This window comes from Cervus canadensis, chromosome 7 (genome assembly GCF_019320065.1).
Source record: "Cervus canadensis isolate Bull #8, Minnesota chromosome 7, ASM1932006v1, whole genome shotgun sequence".
Taxonomy (NCBI): Eukaryota; Metazoa; Chordata; class Mammalia; order Artiodactyla; family Cervidae; genus Cervus; species Cervus canadensis.
The window spans coordinates 80,408,990-80,429,770 of NC_057392.1; the positions used below are offsets into that span (position 1 = coordinate 80,408,990).

The window sequence follows — 20,781 nt, forward strand, 5'->3', positions numbered from 1 at the left end:
CCAAGTCTGCGAATACATTCGACAACAATCACATGTGATGCCTCTGCTTCGTCTGATGACATCTAACAACCCTAGAATGGACTGGTGCAATACTCTGTACCTTAACTACGGACATAACGTGACTTTTAATTCTGATTGTTTTGTTTTTGCTGTTTGGTCCGTGCATCTGTAACTGTGTAACTGGATTTGTTTCTAGTAGCATGAAAGCTTTTAAGTTACAAATGGTTGCTCAAACTCCTGCTATCACTGCAGCCTCTCCCGACTACTATTTGGGGCCCCGGATCAGACATCCTCACTATGAGGATTAGGAGAATATGTTGCCTCACCAATTTAGGGACAACGCCCCTTGTCAGCTTGGAAGCAGTTATGGAATGAGAACAACGCCCCTTTTCCCTAAGCAACATAATTCTCCTAAAAGAAAAGTGGGGAATGAGAGAGTCATTTCCTAGGCAGGTTGATAAGAAGTCTAGGGGTCCCCAAGGAGATAGAGGTCTGGGATATTCAAGGAGGAAGAAAGGACAAACTTTTTTACTTTTTTTCCTCTACATTCCTTAGGATTATATAACAATAATGTATCCTGCCTGAGGACAGTCTTTGGATTAAACCCTCTGGCTAATTCTGTTATCTTAAAATGTAAATTATGGGAGTAGGTCTGGTCTTTACAAGGATGTATCCTGCCTGAGGACAATCTTTGGATTAAACCTTCTGGCAGCTGTGTTATCTTAAAATGTAAATTATGGGAGTGGGTCTGGTGAGGTCTTTACAACCTCCAGACATTCTTTGGATTCATTGGAGAGTATATAACTCCATTGCTAACACTAGCAAAGGGGGTACTCTTTTGCCCCCTTCTGATGCCTATGTCAGAAGCTTTCTCTATCTCCTTTATACTTTAATAAAACTTTATTACACACACACACAAAAGGAGGCCTGAGAAAGCTACATAGCCTTTACTCCATGTGAGGACCCAAGAAGTCAGAAGAGGGCCCTCAGCTGACCATAAAGGTACCCTATCTTGGACTTTCAGCCTTTAAAAACCATGCAAAATAAATTTCTATTGTTTATAAACCATTTACAGTGGGGTTACATTCTGATCAATCCATTGTAAACGGAAAATACCATTAAGTTGAAAAGGCAATTAATACATCTACTGAACATCAAAGCTTGGTCTAGCCTACCCTAAAAGTGCTCAGAACACTTACATTAGCCTGGGCTTAGTCACTCTGTCATGTCCAACTCTTTGTGACCCCATGGACTGTAGCCCACCAGGCTCCTCTGTCCATGGAATTCTCCAGGCAACAATACTGGAGAGGGTTGCCATTTCCTTCTCCATACATTACCTACAATTGGACATCTCAAATCATCTAATACAAAGCCAATTTTATAATGAAGTGTTGAGTATCTCATGTAATTTACTGAATACTGTACTGAAAGTGAATATGAGAATGGCTATCAGCAAAAAAAAAAAAAGAGAATGGCTATCAGCAAATTAGTTGTTCACCCTCACGATTGTGTGGCTGGCTGGGAGCTTCAGCTCGCTGCCCTGCCCAGCCTCATGAGAGAGAACCCTACTGTGTATGTCCAGCCTGGGAAAAGAGAAAAATGCAAAATTAAAAGTCCAGTTTCTTCTGAATACATATCACTTTTGCACCATCATAAAGTCAAAAGATTGTTAAGTTGAACCATCGTAAGCTGCGGGCTGTCTGTATTTTATTGTAGCAACCTGAACAGACTACAGCACTGGGCATATGTGAAGATGCTCCAGGAGGAGATGTCTTCATGAAATAGAGGAGACAGAAGTGATATGCAAAATGAGAAGTTGACGGCATTGCTTTTGCGCCGGTGAAATGAAGCTGAGGTATGGGAAAGGAGGCTGGGGTAAGCACCCTACGGCCATCTGGTGCTGAGCGCAGGGCTACACACTCCAGCTTGGATTTAGAGAAGTGGGATGTAGGTAGTCATTAGGAAATTAGAGGAAAAGATGATGATACTGGAGAGAGGAGATGAAGGAGCTGGCAGAGTCAAAGTAGATATTTTTACAAGGCAGACTGTGGTAGCCTGCCTCTAAGATGCCCTGCAAGCTGAAATCCACGGGGTCACACAGAGTCGGACACGACTTAGTGACTGAACAACAGCAGGGACCCTGGTAGCTCAGTCGGCAAATAATCCATCTGCGATGCAGGAGTATGCTGTGTTTAGTTGTTCTTTGTGACCCCACAGACCGTAGCCCGCCAGGCTCCTCTGCCCATGGGGATTCTCCAGGCAAGAATACTGGAGTGGGTTGCCATTTCCTCCTCCAGGGGATCTTCCCAACCCAGGGACTGAACCCAGGTCTCCCACACTGCAGGTGGATTCTTTACCATCTGAGGCACCAGGGAAGACTGCAACCTCGTGAGAGAGTAACCAGCATTCTGGACCCTCATAAGGCATGTGAGATAATAGACATTTATTGTTTTAAGCTACTAAGTTTTGGTACTTTTAAGTAAACTTGTAGATAAATAATTATTTATTGTTTTAAGATACTAAGTCATTTATTAGATAGCAGTGGTTAACTAACACATAGCATTAGAAAACGTGAAAACAAATATACAAAAACATAGTACACATACACTAAACTCAAGGGACTGCTTTTCCATCTAGGGCAGAGCATGGAATGAAGAGAAGGCTGACAGAGCCAGTATTTTGGTGATTTCAGTTGTGCCCTGGGTAAGAATCAAATTAAGTTATGCCAAGTGCATCACAGTAAATCCTCTCTACCATGAAAGCGATTGGAAAATACACCTATATACCAAGCCAAGTAGATGGCAAGTTAAGTGTATTTCCTATAAAGTTGTTTAAAGACTTCATTTTTATGCTCACACAGCTACCTCCTGTGTAGCATTTCACACACTCCCGGTCCCACTGCACAGGGACCAGAAGAGCCAAATGCAGCCCTGACCTGAGCCCTTTATCACTTGCCCTTCCCTGGAGCTGCCCTGATGCCAAGGTGTGCGATGTCCCCAGAACCCACGCAGCTCTCAGGCACACACAAGCCAGAAGTGTGGGTCAGCTAATGTCTATGGAGCTCCCCTTGACAAACAAAGGCACGAGACTGGATGTTAAATGCTTCCGCCTTCACCTCCTGGTAGAAAGTTCTGAGATGCCAGTCCACTCCACACTCAGTGGAGACCAGCTCCACACTGTGTCCTCATTCTGGCTTTCCCTTCTCTTTCCCTTCCTTCCTGGTTCACTTCCAAGCGCTCTCACTCCTGCCCCTTCGGTTACATTCTTAAATTGGTGACACACACAGTAAAGAATCCACCTGCAATGCGGGAGATCTAGGCTTGATCCCTGGGTCAGGAAGATCCCCTGGAGGAAGGTATGGCTACACACTCCAGTATTCTTGCCTGGAGAACTCCATGGACAGAGGAGCCTTGCAGGCTACAGTCCATGGGGTCACACAGAGTCAGACAGGACTGAGCGATCAACACTTTCCCTCTGGCCTTTTGTTTCAGCCTCTGCTCTGGGGAAACTCAAGCTGAGACAATGTTGCTCAATGTCCAAAGTACAAGGGAGCTTGTGAAAAAGGCTCTGTAAACTTCAGCATTAGGAGTTGTCTCCATGGAAAAACACTTTCATTTTGTCTTTTCTTTATGGTTAGTGCATTTGTTTCCTTCCTGTTTTTTGTCTTTGATTTTCTGTTGTTATTTTAACATTACTTTTGCATGTATGGCAAATCCAACTTTCAGGAAGCTAGTAGGATATAAATAACAGACATGTGATTTGTGTCACTCCCTTAATAAGAAGGATTGAGATCGAAGGAACAGAGAAGGCCCTGGCTCAGAGAACGAAGAAGCCAGCTAAGGTGTCCTTTTGAAGCACCTCTTAGAGGAAAGATTTATAGAGACAGTACTCAAGATGAGCAATAAATTCAAAGGGAAAAGACCTCTAACTCGACTGTCCTGCCCCATTTCTTAGATTCTCAGCACTTAGCCAGAACCTGGCACACAATAAATGTTTGTGTTGAATGAACAGTGATGGTCCTAGGGATTTCTCTGTAGCTGATTTAGTTTCCTTTGACTGACTGCAGAACTACAAGAGTACATTCAGGTGCTTGCTGAGAGTCTATACTACAGAAACTCCATCAAACCAGCCTCGGAGATGGCCTTAGCCACACAGCCTTGTGACGAGGACATTAACAACGGGAGAAACACAGGGAGTATCCCTCTGGGCACTAGAAGGTGGCTTAAAAACAACGCCATTCAGGAGGCAGTTTACCAGATGAGACGTCAGAGTATCCAGCAGCTCACCAAGATTGAACTTAACATTATAGCAAAATGACATTAAATGGCAGTCCAGCTGCCTCCGATTACAGATCTTCCGAATCTGAAAGTCAGCCAGAGGATACATTTTCCTTACTTCTCACCACTACAAATGGATGGTCATAGTACATTAGAAATTTCAGTGCTTTAAAAACCACCTATCGTTCCCTTCATACTGAAAGTCTTACCATTAACATGGAGTTCATGAAAACTTATTATGAGCATTCCAACAAGGCCTCACAGAAGCTCGGTTACCAAACTCCCATGGTACAGAAAGGAAGAGATACAGATGGCATCGACACCCTGCCTCTAGCTGGTCAATGCAGTCTAAATGGTGACCACCTGGTACAATTATTTTCTTTGAAGTAAACACATTTTCTCCAGGCCTCGTAATCAAATACTACTTCAGAGCAGGTAGTAACATTACTTCCTTTGTGACAAACAATGACAACTTGATTAGGAAGATAAACACAGCTCCAGTCAAATGTGTTCATCACCAGAGGCAGCATATCTTCATTCTAAATCTCAGTGTTAGCCTGTTTCCAATATTCTCAGCAAAGTTCCCTAAAACTTAACATTTTGTTTGCCCACTGCAAAACTTGGATCAATGTATTCTCAGAGTGCATATGAGGCCTTTTATGAAAAAGATAAGATGAAGTTGGAAAATGTGATTTAAAAAAAAATAACTTCCCATCATATTGTTTTTATAAAATTTAGTCTGAATTATTATGTTTTTAGGGGGTAGGGGTGAGACCTCATAAGAAAACAGGTGATCCTGATAAGTATATTAATATAAGCTAATTAAGTTATGACCAACCTAGACAGCATATTAAAAAGCAGAAACATTACTTTGTCAACAAAGGTCTGTCTAGTCAAAGCTATGGTTTTTCCTGTAGTTATGTATGGATATGAGAGTTGGACTATAAAGAAAGCAGAGCGCCAAAGAATTGATGCTTCTGAACTGTGGTGTTGGAGAAGACTCTTGAGAGTCCCTTGGACTGCAAGGAGATCCAACAAATCCATCCTAAAGGAAATCAGCCCTGAATATTCATTGGAAGGATGATGGTGAAGCTGAAACTCCAACACTTTGGCCACCTTATGTGAAGAACTGACTCATTTGAAAAGATCCTGATGCTGGGAAAGATTGAAGGCAGGAGGAGAAGGGGACGACAGAGAATGAGATGGTTGGATGGCATCACTGATTCGATGGACATGAGTTTAAGCAAGCTCTGGGAGCTGGTGATAGACAGGAGAGCCTGGCGTGCTGTAGTCCCTGGGGTCACAAAGAGTTGGACACAACTGAGCGACTGAACTGAATTAATATAAACTAAAATTAGTTGGAGAGTGACACAGAATGTGGAAGGTGATGTTACAGCAGAGGTTAAGAATAGGTCTGTACAGATGGCCAATAGGCACATGAAAAGATGCTCAGCCCCACTAATAATCAGGGAAATACAAATCAAAACTACAGTGAGGTACTATCTCATACCACTCAGAATGGCCATTATTAAAAAGTCTACAAATAATAAATGCTGGAGAGGATGTGAAGAAAACAGAACCCTCCTACATTACTGGTAGGAATGTACATAGGTACAGCCACTATTGAGAACAGTATGGAGGTTCCTTAAAAAACTAAAAATAGAGTTACCATATGATCCAGCAATCCCAATGCTGGACATATATCTGGAGAAAACTCCAATCTAAAAGAAACATGTACCCCAGTGATCATAGCAGCGATCTTTACCATCGCCAAGACTTGGAAGCGACTTCAGTGTTCATCAACAGATGAATGGGTAAAGAAGATGTGGCGTACATATACAACGGAATATTATTCAGCTATAAAAAGAATGAAATAATGCCATTTGCAGCAACATGGACAGACCTGGAGATTATCATACTAACTGAAGTAAGCCAGAAAAAGACAAATAGCATGTGATATTGCTTATCTATGAGTTCTAGAAAAAAAAGAAAAAAATGTATAAATGAACTCATTTGCAAAACAGAAAGAGACTCACAAATGTGGAAAACAAATTTATGGTTACCAAAGGGGAAAGGGGAGGGAAGGATAAATTCGGAGTTTGAGATTAACATATATACACTACCACTGGGGGCAGGAGGAGAAAGGGACGACAGAGGATGAGATGGCTGGATGGCATCACCGACTCAATGAACTTGAGTTTGAGTAAACTCCAGGAGTTGGTGATGGACAGGGAGGCCTGGCGTGCTGCGATTCATGGAGTCGCAAAGAGTTGGACATGACTGAGCGACTGAACTGAATTGATACATAAAATAAACAAAAAAGTCCTACTGTATAGAATGGGGCACTATATGCAATATCTTATAATAAACTACAATGGAAAAGATTATCAATATTATAAACTATAAAAGAACTACTTTGCTGTACACCAGAAACACAACATTGTAAATCAACTGTACGTCAATTGATAAAAATATATTTTCAAAAGAATAGGTCTGTATAATAGTAACCACAGTTACTGAGCAAAGAAGAAAAAAAGCATCACACAATAAACCTGCCTTTAAGACATGCAACTGATGTTATAGTTCAAGATGAACAGTTCAAGAGATTTATAGGTTCTCTTACCATTTCCTGATTTATCTAAGAACTTTCTCAATCCCAAATCCTATCCCTTCCTCCTCTACCCATTCACTATCCCCTGAGCACACGCAGTAGCCCCTAGTGCCCTGTACTGTAGTTATCTGTTCCTACCAGTGTGTCTCTGGCCTCCCAGCACCACACAAGTGTGCACACGAACATGTATGCCCCCACACACACCTGGAGTGAAGGGCCATGTGGTCGTCTGGGCATCCCCAGCGGCAGGCACGGTGCCTGGTTCCTGGGCACTTAGTGTTTACAGAGTAAAGAAGGAAATGAACCAGTGAAAGTTAAATGAACTGGACACAAAAGCCACACGTTGTTAAAGCTGCGAGAGGCATAGGATGTATCCAACCCGTTGTCCTTTGTTTTTTTTTTTATGGTAAATGAAACCAAGCGGAGAGAACTGCAATGTCTTGCCACAAACACGGAAACCAATCCCAGCGCTGGTGAATCGTGCATCTGGATCCTTTCCAACAGCCATGGCAGATAGTCCCCTAGTTTGTAGATGGCGAAGTCACTCTGTTTAGTTGCTACTCCTTCGCCCTTTATCTTTTGGCCTTTTAAATCCATGCTATAACGGGAAAATATAAGAATTAAATGAAATTCAAATCATCTTGGTTAAAAAGACTGGTATTATTGGCCAGAAAAAAGTTGAGTTTGTAAGTAGATTTTAACTAGCTATTTTCGTCCTCTGCTCCCACTGCTATATGACTAACAGCTGGCTGCATTACAGAAGTCTTCATCAGCTTCTGGTTAGTCATACTACCATTCTCATCTTTTCAGATAAGAAAGAGACCTCCAAATTCAGGTGACATGAACTGTGACATGGTGACCAGGACTGAAACAGGAATAAAAGAGAGGGGCCAAACTGAAAATGTTCAGAGGTTCTGGGGATGCTAACTGTGGCATATCCATTCAGTAGGATACTATGCAGTCTTTATCAATTACTCTTATGAGTGGCTTGTTAGAGCACTGAGAAATATGATTATATTTCATTGTTAACTGAATAAAAGGTATCAAATGGGGCACAAATTATTAAAATGCAGCAAGGAAAAATGACTAGAAATAAATATACCAAAAGATGGTCATTATGTTTCGGTGGTAGAATTACAGCTAATCTTTTCCTCTTCTATTTTTTCACAGTTTAAAAATGTTCTAAAACATATTTATATTACTCTCATAATGGAAAAATCAAACATATAACTTTTTACATAAATTTAAAAGTTTGTATCAGAGGTTACACAACCAATATTAAATTTTCCTTTATAACATTTTTCTTAAGTTTCCCCGTTCTTCTCTTCCTTCCAAATCCTGACAAAGCCTCTGGTGAGAATGTCTTCTGAGCTTGGAAATAAGGTTGTGGTTGAAGACATAAATTAAGGAAACCTAAAGCCACCTTTTCCCTTAGGACGTGTTTGAGAAACATACTGAGAAATTCACTCTATTTATTAGAGTGAAGAACTTCCCGCAAAGGCCTTTTACTGCACTTTTTATGTTCTTGGAAAACTTGGAGGGCCCTAAATATTTCACAATCTCTTTCCTGGGTTTGGTTTCTCAATGTGTATTCAATTTTTTCTCTATGATGGTAAATGGCTTTCCTTTTGAGATCAGTGGTTACTCTGACACTAACGGCTCAATTAAATCAGAGATATAACTTCTAGGTACCATCTATATTAAGAAGAAGAAAATAAGCTCGATAGGAGGGACCCCTCCTGCTACTTCCTAAATTGCTTACAGCACATTTGCCACCCTTTTAAAAACAAAAAGTGCATTACAGTACTTGGTGTGTCTTCATGGCAGGTAGCTTTGCTGGGGCTCAGCTCTCAGGAACTCCTACTGGAGGACTGCATCAGGCAATCACCAAGCAAAGGTTGACAGCTTCATGCTGTCCCTCCTTCCTTCCTTCCTCTGGGAAAGTTGGACGTGACTGCCTGACACTTGTCGATGGATCTGTGGGCCCCCAGCCTGAACTGATGCCCAGATGAACACAATAAACAGCTGACTGAGTTCTTTCCCTACCTCATCTGCACTGTCTGGCCCACTTTTTACCTCTAAGTGCTCTTTCTACGTGGTAGACAGATGTGTTCCTCGGAAAGCTGTCTAGGTTTCTAGTGGACTGTAAGAACAAATAAAACCTTTGCCGGTCTTAGATTTAACTCTGAGAAAGAGATCAAAGCATCAACTTCGGCAAATGTTTCCAGACCCAAAACAAGATTCCCCTGCTGGAGAGTCCACCCACTCACGAGCAGACTCAGCTCTTCCCAAAGGGAAAAGGAGGTGCTCTCTACTTCTGTTTCCCATGCCTTGGGGTTCTTGAGTGTGCAACCAAGTATCATTCTCAAATAAATGGACCTGTTCTTCTCACAATTCCCTCAAACACAAGGCATTACAAGTTACACTACTTTATCCTTGACAAGAGAATGTGTAGATTATTAATTCATGCCCAAACTTTAGAAAAAAATTATAAAAAATTTGAGGTTACTTAGAGAGACATAACCTGGATAATCAGGGTGGTGTGGTCACTCACCTAGAGCCAGACATCTTGGAGTATGAAGTCAAGTGGGCCTTAGGAAGCATCACTATGAACAAAGTTAGTGAGCTATTTCAAATCCAACTGAGCTATTTCAAATCCTAAAAGATGATGCTGTGAAAGTACTGCACTCAATACGCCAGCAAATTTGGAAAATGCATCAGCGGCCACAGGACTGGAAAAGGTCAGTTTTCATTCTAGTCCCAAAGAAGGGCAATGCCAAAGAATATTTTAACTACCACACAATTGTACTCATCTCACTCGCTAGCAAGGTCATGCTCAAAATTCTCCAAAATAAGCTTCAACAGTATATGAACTGAGAACTTCCAGATGTACAAGCTGGATTTAGAAAAGGCAGAAGAACCAGAAATCAAATTGACAACACCTGCTGGATCACAGAAAAAGCAAGGGGATTCTAGAAAAAATCTACTTCTGCTTCACTGACTACGCTAAAGCTTTTGAGAGTGTGGATCACAACAAACTGTGGAAAATTCTTAAAGAGATGGGAATACCAGAACCACCTAACCTGCCTCCTGAGAAATCTGTATGCAGATCAAGAAGCAACAGTTAGAATCAGACATGGAATGACAGACTGGTTCAAAATTGGGAAAGGAGTACGTCAAGGCTGTATATTGTCACTCTGCTTATCTAACTTATATGCAGAGTACATCATGCAAAATGCCGGGCTGAATGAAGCATAAGTTGGAATCAAGGTTGCTGGGAGAAATTATCAATAACCTCAGATATGCAGAAGACCCCACCCTAATGGCAGAAAGTAAAGAGGAAACAAAGAGCCTCTTGATGAATGTGAAAGAGGAGAGTGAAAAAGCTGGCTTTAAACTCAACATTCACAAAACGAAGATCATGGCATGGCAAATAGATGGGATGGGGAAAAAATGGAAACAGTGACAGACTTTCTTTTCTTGGGCTCCAAAATCACTGTAAATGGTGACTGCAGCCATGAAATTAAAAGATGCTTGCTCCTTGAAAGAAAATCTATGACAAACCTAGACAGCATATTAGAAATCAGAGATATTACTTTGCTGACAAAGGCCCTTCTAATCAAAGCTATGATTTTTCCAGTAGTCATGTACAGATGTGGGAGTTTGACCATTAAGAAAGTTGAGCACCAAAGAATTGATGCTTTTGAACTGTGGTGTTGAAGACTCTTGAGAGTCCCTTGGGAGTTCAAACCAGTCAATGCTAAAGGAAATCAACCCTGAATATTCATTGGAAGGACTGATGCTGAAACTGAAGCTCCAATACTTTGGTCACCTGAAGTGAAGAGCCAACTCATTGGGAAAGACACTGATGCTGGGAAAGATTGAGGGCAGGAGGAGCAGGGGGTGACAGAGGGTTAGGGTTAGGGTTAGGATGGCTTCATTGATTCAGTGAACAAGAGATTGAGCAAACTCCGGGAGATAACCAAGGACAGAGAAGCCTGGCATGCCATAGTCCATGGGTCACAAAGAGTTGGAAATGACTGAATGACTAAACAACAAAGAGAGACATGAATAACATACCAGCATAAAAGTAAATAATGAGAGAAAAAAATTCCCTCTTGGGCTATTTCAACCCTTCAACTTTTGCCCACTCTGTGTGCGGGCTAAATCGCTTCAGTCGTGTCTGACTCTCTGCAAACCTAGGGACTGTAATCCACCAGGCTTCTCTGTCCATGGGATTCTCCAGGCAAGAATACTGGAGTGGGTTGCCATGCCCTCCTCCAGGGGATCTTCCCGACCCAGAGATCGAACCCAGGTCTCTTATGTCTTCTGCGTTGGCAGGTAGGTTCTTTACCACTATTGCCCACTATGATAAACACTAAATACTTAGGTTAATGATGCTCTCTGAGACAGTGTGGAATGCTATTTTGAATCATGCAACTCTTTTCCTTGGAAATTTCTTTCTGCAAAATCCAATCTATTGATATGTGTATGAACTTGTACCTCCATTCAAATAAAAACATTAATGGATCAAAAGCAAACCATATTTCTTATGCTAGATTTTGCTTAGTATTAATAAGTGCTAATAAAAAAATCTAAGCAGTCTTACAAAATGCTGGAGAGGGTGGGGAGAAAAGGGAACCCTCTTACACTGTTGGTGGGAATGCAAACTAGTACAGCCACTGTGGAGAACAGTGTGGAGATTCCTTAAAAAACTGGAAATAGAACTGCCATACAACCCAGAAATCCCACTGCTGGGCATACACACCGAGGAAACCAGAATTGAAAGAGACATGTGTACCCCAGTGTTCATCACAGCACTGTTTACAGTAGCCAGGACATGGAAGCAACCTAGATGCCCATCAGCAGATGAATGGATAAGAAAGCTGTGGTACATATACACAATGGGATATTACTCAGCTATTAAAAAGAATGCATTTGAATCAGTTCTAATGAGGTGGATAAAACTGCAGCCTATTATACAGAGTGAAGTAAGTGGAAAGAAAAACACCAATACAGTATACTAATGCATATATATGGAATTTAGAAAGATGGTAATGATGACCCTATACAAGACAGCAAAAGAGACACAGATGTAAAGAACAGTCTTTTGGACTCTGTGGGAGAAGGCAAGGGTGGGATAATTTGAGAGAATAGCATTGAAACATGTATATTATCATATGTGAAACAGATCGCCAGTCCAGGTTTGATGCATGAGACAAGTGCTCAGGGCTGGTGCACTGGGATGACCCGGAGGGATGGGATGGAGAGGGAGGTGGGAGGGGGGTTCAGGATGCGGAACACATGTACACCTGTGGCTGATCCATGTCAACATATGGCAAAAACCACTACAATATTGTAAAGTAAGTAGCCTCCAATTAAAATAAATAAATTTATTTTTAAAAAATCTAAGCAGCCTTAACAAGAATACATGAATGATGGCTCAGAATCTTTCCTCCCAAAATCTGGTTTTGCCTCACTCATACAGTCTCACTCATATCTTACCAACAAAAGCATGCCTGAGCAAATTCATGTGCACATGCCATAAAAGCTAAGTGACAGTTGTCTTCTAGTCAGTTTTTAAACAAATTACATTGGATATCTGTGAAGAGGAGAAAGGCAAATGAGCAAGCAGAAGATTCATGAAGCAGCTATGTGCAACCTTCCAGAAACTATGGCTACCTGAGTTTTCCATGTCAAAAGACCAGAATCATAGTTTTAGAAATGGAGGACATCTATGAGATCCTATTCACACCTTCCATTTCTAGGGAAATAGGCTTTAGGGAGGTTTGGTGACTTAATCAAGGTCATATACCTGGTTGGCAGCAGAGTTAGGAACAGAATCTGGGTCTTCTGGCTCCAAGCACTCTTTCAATTATACCACAAAAATCTTTATTCCTCTAATAGTCTGACTTAAAAATAAACCAACCGGATGAAAATCTAAAGTGGTTTAAATTCATACAATTCCTATTTTTATATACAGAATGTAATTAACATTATTGAACTTTTTCTCTGTGAATGAAGGTCACTGTTAAGCAGATCGATGATGTCAGCTCTATAATGCAGGGTCTGTGAATGCTGATTTGAATTACAGTGTAGGGCCATATGATGACTACTTTTTATGGATTTACTCTTTGCTGTTATTCCTTGCTGCTCTGAGGCTTTGCTCTAAGCATCATCCCCTTCCCTACCTTCTAATTCTAAATTCATGTTTTTGAAAGTCTGTTCCCTAGAGTAATATGAAATGTAGACAAAGGTATATATTCACTGCAGCATTATTCATAATAGCAAATCCAAAAACCATAATCATCCAACATAAGAAATGTTTGAAAGTGAAAGTGAAGTCACTCAGTCGTGTCCGACTCTTTGCAACCCTATGGACTGTAGCCTACCAGGCTCCTTTGTCCATGGCATTTTCCAGGCAAGAATACTGGAGTGGGTTGCCACTCCAGAAATGGAGTGAGTAGCAATTTCCTTCTAAGAAATGTTTAGTGAGTAGCAATTTCAAAGAATAGAACATTATGCAGCCATTAAAATTATCTTCACATGAAGAGGTTTTAATAAAATGAACCACTTAGATAATAATGTTAAGTGAAAAAAAGAAAGATATAAAACTGCAAGATATGAAAAATGTACAAAATCTCAAATCTCAAGAATGTTTAGATTGAGGGAAGTACACCAAGATTGTTCACCATGGCAGGATTACAGATAATTATTAGTCTCTTATTATACCACTATATATATTTCTATTTCTGCAGTAAAAATGTAACACTCAATTTCAGAAAAAAGAATAATAAAAAAATGCATTATATTGGAACATATAATCTCACTGGTCAGAAATATATAAAATAATAATATATAGATCCTATATGAGAATCTATAGCTCCTGTGACACGGTATGGCTGCATGTGGCTTTAGCTTTCTTCCCATTTTTGGCTGGCTTTCAAGTCTGTCAGGTTGCTGCAGAGTTGAATTGTGAATAAGTAAGGCGTTAGGATAGGTATGTACTTAAAGAGGGCAAGAGGATACTGAGAGAGAGAAAGAGAAGGGAGGGAGAAAAGGCTGTGAGTCACCGCTTCTGGACAAGCACTGAAGGACTTTTTTCTTTTTGTCATTATTCGGTTTTAGAAGTTTAGCCACAGATGACAGTAACTGTCATTAAGTTACTCAGGCTGATTTATCAGTGGATGAGCATTAAAGACAAATTAACCTCTCTAGCTACCAGGAAGTTGTCTGGTTAGCAACTAACTACTGCCTAAAACTGGGAGAGCTGACTTAAAAATGTGAGGAAGTAAAACTGGGGAAGCATGGCAAGAAGCTAAGTGGTTCGAAGCTAATGAGTGGCTTAGTGGAGGATGTTTATATTTGAAGGTATTGGATACTATTTCCAATTTTCTGTCCTGATTCCTTTGTATGATGATGACTTTTTTTTTTCTGTTAAAGAGCAGTAACTTCATATTTTCCCTTCTTTGAAATAAAATCATTCATATATTCATATATGGGAGGAGGAAGCAGTGTTTTGATTCACAACACACAGCAACATTCATTTATTCATGCATACACACAGTCCCCACCAAACGTGTCACCTCATGCAGGAATGACCAAGGGCAAACTGAGCCTGGAGTGAATGATTTAACAAATAGATGCTGTTTGACTTCTCAAAGGTTCTGAAGATCAGTTTTAAAATGTGCCTCTGCCTCTCCAAACACTACATGTCAAGAAAAAAACTCAAACAGTACTTTTAACTGGTCTGAATGACAGACAACATCTGTATCTGTTCTTATTCAGCATTAGTGACATCTGCAATAAGGATTAAGGACTTGCCCAAATATTATGTAATTTATCATAATACCCCTATGAGATTTTATTAACCCAACTTCATACATGAAGAAACAGAGGCCTTAGGCATTAATCATGCCAGTTTTAAGCCAGAGCAAAGGCTGGAAATTCAGATCCTCTAACTGATCCTGTAGCTATTACCACTGTTTGATGCTCCAGAATTTATTGATCGTTAATTCCATGCCAAAGTATTTGTCCCTAAGGGTCATACATAGATTAATCACTGCTCAACAACAGTGCAGGTGAGTGGAAAATAATTCCTGAAGGAGGAAATGTTGAATGGTGGGAGGTGGCAGATGATGTTTACTCTCACCTTGGTGTCCCCTTGGGCCCCCTTCATCACATAGGCTGCATCACTCTTCTCATGAATCCACGTTCATTGTTAGTCCTTCAGGGTCTAGGCGAATGCCCTCCCCTAAAGAATTCCACTGAAAACTTGAGCCACTTTCACTGTTCCTTTTCTCCACATCCCCTCAGCTTAACTTTAACAGATTATGGATATTATAGAGTGTACGTATTCCAAATGGTCAGCAATTTTTCTCAAGAAGCCATAAATCTATGTTTTAGCTAGATTTTCTCTAGAAGTCATAAATCTATGTTTCAACATAAACATAAAACATAAACTATGTTTTAGCTAGATTTCATTATGCAAGATCTCTGTTTTCTACATCTCAGTTTCCTTTCTGCCGTTTCTACGCTCGCCCCTCTTTCTTACAACTGCCAAGCATGTTGCTGTTCATTCCACAAACGCCAACTGAGTGAATGACAACTTGCATGAATATGATGACAACCCAGCTTGATTAGTAGTTAGGAGGCTGGAGTTCCAGCTCTATAACTAACTGTGTTACTTTAGACAAGTCACAGTTTTCTCATTATAGAATGGTAATGGACAATCCTAAAATTTACATGGATGCATAAAAGACCCAGAATTACCAAAGCAATCCTTAAGGGGGAGAAAAAGCAGGAGGCATAACCCTCTCAGACTTCAGACAATACTATAAAGCTACAGTAATCAAAACTGCATGATATTGGCACAAAAACAGACATATGGATCAATGTAACAGAAGAGAAAGCCCAAGTATCAACCCACACACTTATGGACAATTAATCTTTGACAAATGAGGCAAGAATATACAATGCAGAAAGGACAGTCTCTTCAAGTGGTGTTGGGAGGGTTAAACAGTCACATGTAAATCAATGAGGTTAGAACGCATCCTTTCACCATACACAAAAATAAATTAAAAATGGCTTAATGAAATATAAGACATGACAGCATAAAACTCCTTGAGGAGAACACAGGCAGAACATTCTCTGACATAAACTGTACCAATGTTTTCTTAGGTCAGTGTTCCAAGGCAATAGAAATGAAAGCAAAAATAAACAAATGGAACCTAATCAAGCTTATAAACTTTTGTACAGTAAAGGAAACTAAAAAAGACAACCTATGGACTGGGAGAAAATATTTGCAAATGATGTGACCAGTAAGGGCTTAATTTCTAAAATAGACAAACAGTTCACATAATTCAATAACAACAGCCTAAGCAACTCAATTGAAAACTGAGCAGAAGACCTAAACAGACATTTCTCCAAAGAAGACATAAAGATAGTCAATAGACAGGTGAAAAGATGCTAATGTTGGAGAGGATGTGGCAAAAAGGGAATCCTTTTATACTGTTGGTGGGAATGTACATTGGCACAGCCACTGTGTTAAAGTGTGGAGGTCCCTCAAAAAAATAAAAATGGAGTTGCCATACGATCCAGCAATCCTACTCCTGGGCATATACCTACCCAAACAAAACTATAATTTGAAAATACACATGCACCTCAATATTCATATGAGCACCATTTACAATGGCCAAGACATGGAAACAGCCTAAACGTCCACCATCAGATGAATGTACAAAGATGTGGTATACATATATACATATATATGTGTGTATATAAATACACACACAAAATGGAATGTTACTCGGCCATAAAAAAACAATGAAAAAAAAATGCCATTTTAGCAACATTAATGGACCTAGAGATTATCATACTAAATGAAGTAAGTCAGAAAAAGACAAATAGCATACGATATCACTTATATGTGGAATCTAAAATATGACACAAATGAACCTATTTATGAAACAGAAACATGCTTAGAGAACAGACCTGTGGTTGCCAAGGGGGAGGGAGAAGGGGTTGAATGAACGGAGAGTTTGGAAATAGTTGATGCAAACTAGTATATATAGAGATAGATAAACAAGGTCCTATGATGTAGCACAGGGTACTATAATCAATTTCCTGTGATAAACCATAACGAAAATGAACATGAAAAAGAATATATATCCACATATAACACAATCACTTTGCTGTACAGCAGAAATTAATACAATATTTAAATCATCTATACTTCAAATAAAATTTAAAACATGGTTATGGGGACAGGAAGCAGATGGACTATTTGAGTTCCATAATCTCTGAGAAGCTTGAAACTTTAAAAATTATTTTGACAGGGCTGGTCATAGCCTTACGTTACTCCAATAGGATGAGAGAGGAGATGACTGAGCATTCCAAAGAGAAGAATGTTAAAAACAAGACAAATACAGACGCTAAATAACTAAAAGCCCAACAAGCAGAAGAAAGTCACCGTGTCTTTCCCACAATCAATAAAGCAAAGAAGAATCAGAGAGAGTAGTGATGTCCTGGGCAAGCCTAGACATGTGTATCTACCCTGCGAATATAAACAGGTTAGCAGTCTGAGTGAAAATGTGGACAGCTTAATCACCACAAAAGGTGCATCGGTGGTTAGGCATGTGCAGAAATTTTTTTTTAAAGGTTTGCTCTTCTGTTTGCTATTTAAGCTTGAAATTCAATGTTAAGAATGTCAGCACTGAGACTGTTTAGATCGTGTGAAAGAAATAAGATGCATAATAACAATTCCTTTGTAGAAAGAGAAACAGAAGATGCTGGTATTAAAAGGGGGATTAATACTACTAGTGTTTAACCACTAGAAACCTATTTTCCCATACTTCTTAATCCATTCTGTGGAAGGGTGGGATGCAGAGGTGGTATGATCATTTTAATCAAGATATTTCTCCTGAATAAGTTTAGTTTTATTAAAGATTTTAATAATTCCAAGTAATATGGCACTGGTTTCATTACAATTAGGTTTTAGCTGACAGACCATGTAATAGATAAAACGGTATTACAAGGGAGGTCAATCCAGGCCTTCATTAGTAAGTTCCTTCATTAAAAACCTCTTTTCGATAATATGAACTTACAGAAGGCAGTAAACCAAAGTGTCCAGTGTGGTGTTAGGGGCTAGGATTCATCTGAGGAACTAAAGGAAAAGAAAGTCAAGTTCAACTTGAAACTTCAGGGGAAAAAATGGTACCTCTTTAGAGAAGAAAATTTCTGAAATTAAAAAATAATACTTGAAACAACTAACAGTTCTTGGATTATTGGATGTAAAAGTTTTCAGCTCACATCTAAAACTGAAGTGACACTTTAAAAGATTAAATCAGTAGAAGCACATGGCTGATAAAAGGCCAGAAAAATTCCATTTAAAAAAGAACAAAAAATTTTAACAGGATTTGATATTTAAGAGCCATTTTTAGAAATCTCTTGATTAAAGTCTTTGATACTAAAACTTCAGAGATGAAATTTACTGCTAATCCATGTTATATAACTTTGAATCCAGTCTACCCTTCATCTTCTATCAAAGAAAGGGACCTAAATGTAACCAAAATCTAAAAAAAAAATTTCTTTAGGAAGAAAACATTGTATGTGTGCATGCATGTGTGTGTGTGTGTGTATGTATTAAAGACCAACATACCTGCTTCATCATAGGATACAGTCAATTTTTCTAGCATTTCTCGGTCAATGGATAGAATCTGCTGCTCAAGGATGGTCTGGTAAGATAATACACTGTTTTCTTTGTCTTTCTCGTAGTCTTGAAGGTGCTGTTTAAGGGCCTCTGGGAGTCGAGATTTTACATATTCAGCTGCTGTCTGCAGATAAAACAAACAGTGAACCCCATTAGTATTTCTCATCTTAGGTTTTTCACTTCCCTTTAGGTGCTGCAGTGAGAACTCCAGAGTACTGTGGAACCAGCTCTTTACACAAACATGTCCTTGTCACTGTTGTTGTCATTTTTAGACTCCACTGTACCAAGTTTAGGTGTCAAATACACAAAATCACAGACTTTTAAGAGTTTTCCACCAGGTTTAAAGGTATAAACGATGCGGAGTGGCATTTATGGAGTGAGACCTCAGAGTTTCAACTATTCCACTGAACCTGGAAGGCCCAGTGATAGTAATTCTACTGGAGATAATCTGACTCACCCTTGTCTAGAATACAGAAGCTAGTAACTCATCTGAGCAGGAAGCCCTACCATGCTGAGGCATCCACATCTCTGCTTTGCTTTCTTGTTCTCTGCTCCTTAATGCTTAGGCAGGAACTCTTGTGAAGCAAATAAAAAGGAAAGCCCTCTGCAAGGGTTAATAATGGAATAATAGGAGAAACAGAAAATGAAGAGATCTAAAACAATGATGCCTCAGCCTGAACAAAGAACTGTTTGCCACTAAAATATCTTGGCCTTTATATATGTATATATGCATATAGAAATATATATTTTATTATATGTAAATTATATATATTATTCTGAACTTTTTTCCCTGCTTCTGGACTATCTGCATAATAAACTCTCAACTAGTGACACCCAAAATCACACACAATGACTTTCAACCAAGCAACCGAGCTTCCCTTAAGAGGTAGGAAGGAAGACATCTGAAAAAGATCTTCCCAAAGATTCTGATACATTCTTCTGCTGGACTGAGGCCATAGCACACTTTTCTCCCTTCCAGCTGAGAATCACAGTTAAAGTTAAGTAGAACTTCAAGGGAGAAATTAAGTAATAGAGCAGCATGTATGACTCAGAAGAACTGAGTTCTTAAATTCTTAAAACACATCTCCTGAGAATACCAAGGGTGTTGGCATCTTCTTATAGTGCAGCCCTGCATCATACATAGAGGGTCTAAAGTTGATAAAATAAATGAAGGCATATATATATATATATATATATATACAATTTATAATTATATTCACAATTACTAGAAAACTAAAATAAAAGAAATTGTTAAACAGTATTGTCTCTGGGGTATGGCCCCAGAACAAGGTGAAGACACATTTACATATTTTTTAAAAATTCCCATAATTAAAAACATTATCTTTAAAATATGTTTTTTGGGGGGTAACTTTTGTAGTTTTCCTTCTAAACGTTAGCACAATTTAGGATGGAAAAATAACTTGCCAGAAGAATGACAACTGATTCTCAGGAAAAACCCACTGGGAAGTGATGGGAAAAACTATATTTCAGTCTTCAGAGCAGCCAAATATAGCACACAACACTTCACTTCCAGATTTATATTTAGATCCTCCAAGTTGGTTGCTGATGAAACTACAACTTTAAAATATCACCAAACACCACTCGTTTTCTCTGCCAGCTACCTAGTGCAGAACAAATACAATTATCCCATAAAATGTAAATGGACTCAGCACATTAGTGCAACATATTTAATTCTAGAATTTAATAACAATTTTCTACTGACAATGGAAAATGAAGAAACACACTGCAAATAACTATTCAAATAGTTATTTGAATAACTATTTCAGAATTCACACTACCTTGCTCTTCAGTGTAACACGTGTCTTTGATTTTTTCCCCTTGGAAATATCTATGAGGTACAAGAAATAATTCCATAATGTACACTGAAAAAGTAATGTACACTGAAAAAGTTTTACTGAAAGCAAACCACACATTTTCTTCCCATTGTGTCCACTGATATACTCTTCTAATTAAAATCGTGATGTTAAGTCTTGGAACAGAGCCAATATTTTTTACTAAAGTGGAGTTAAATGTTGGCATTTCATTTCTAAAACAGTATCATTTCATGGACAGTCAGCCCTCTGTATCTACAGGTTCCAAATCTGTGGCTTCAATCAGCTGCAGGTGGAAAATATATGGAAAGAAACCTGCCCCATCAGTCTGGGTGAGTGCCCTCGGCCAGC

At 39.3% G+C, this 20,781-nt stretch overlaps 1 protein-coding gene across 2 annotated transcripts in view; it reads right to left on the minus strand.

The window, feature by feature from the left end:
• PPM1L (protein phosphatase, Mg2+/Mn2+ dependent 1L) overlaps window positions 1-20,781 on the minus strand; it is a 319,305-nt gene that overhangs the window by 77,040 nt on the left and 221,484 nt on the right. For both annotated transcript variants that reach the window (XM_043473838.1, XM_043473839.1), the window contains exon 2: window positions 18,548-18,722. In XM_043473838.1, the coding sequence (XP_043329773.1) occupies window positions 18,548-18,722 (175 nt within the window). The remainder of the gene's footprint in view (window positions 1-18,547; window positions 18,723-20,781) is intronic.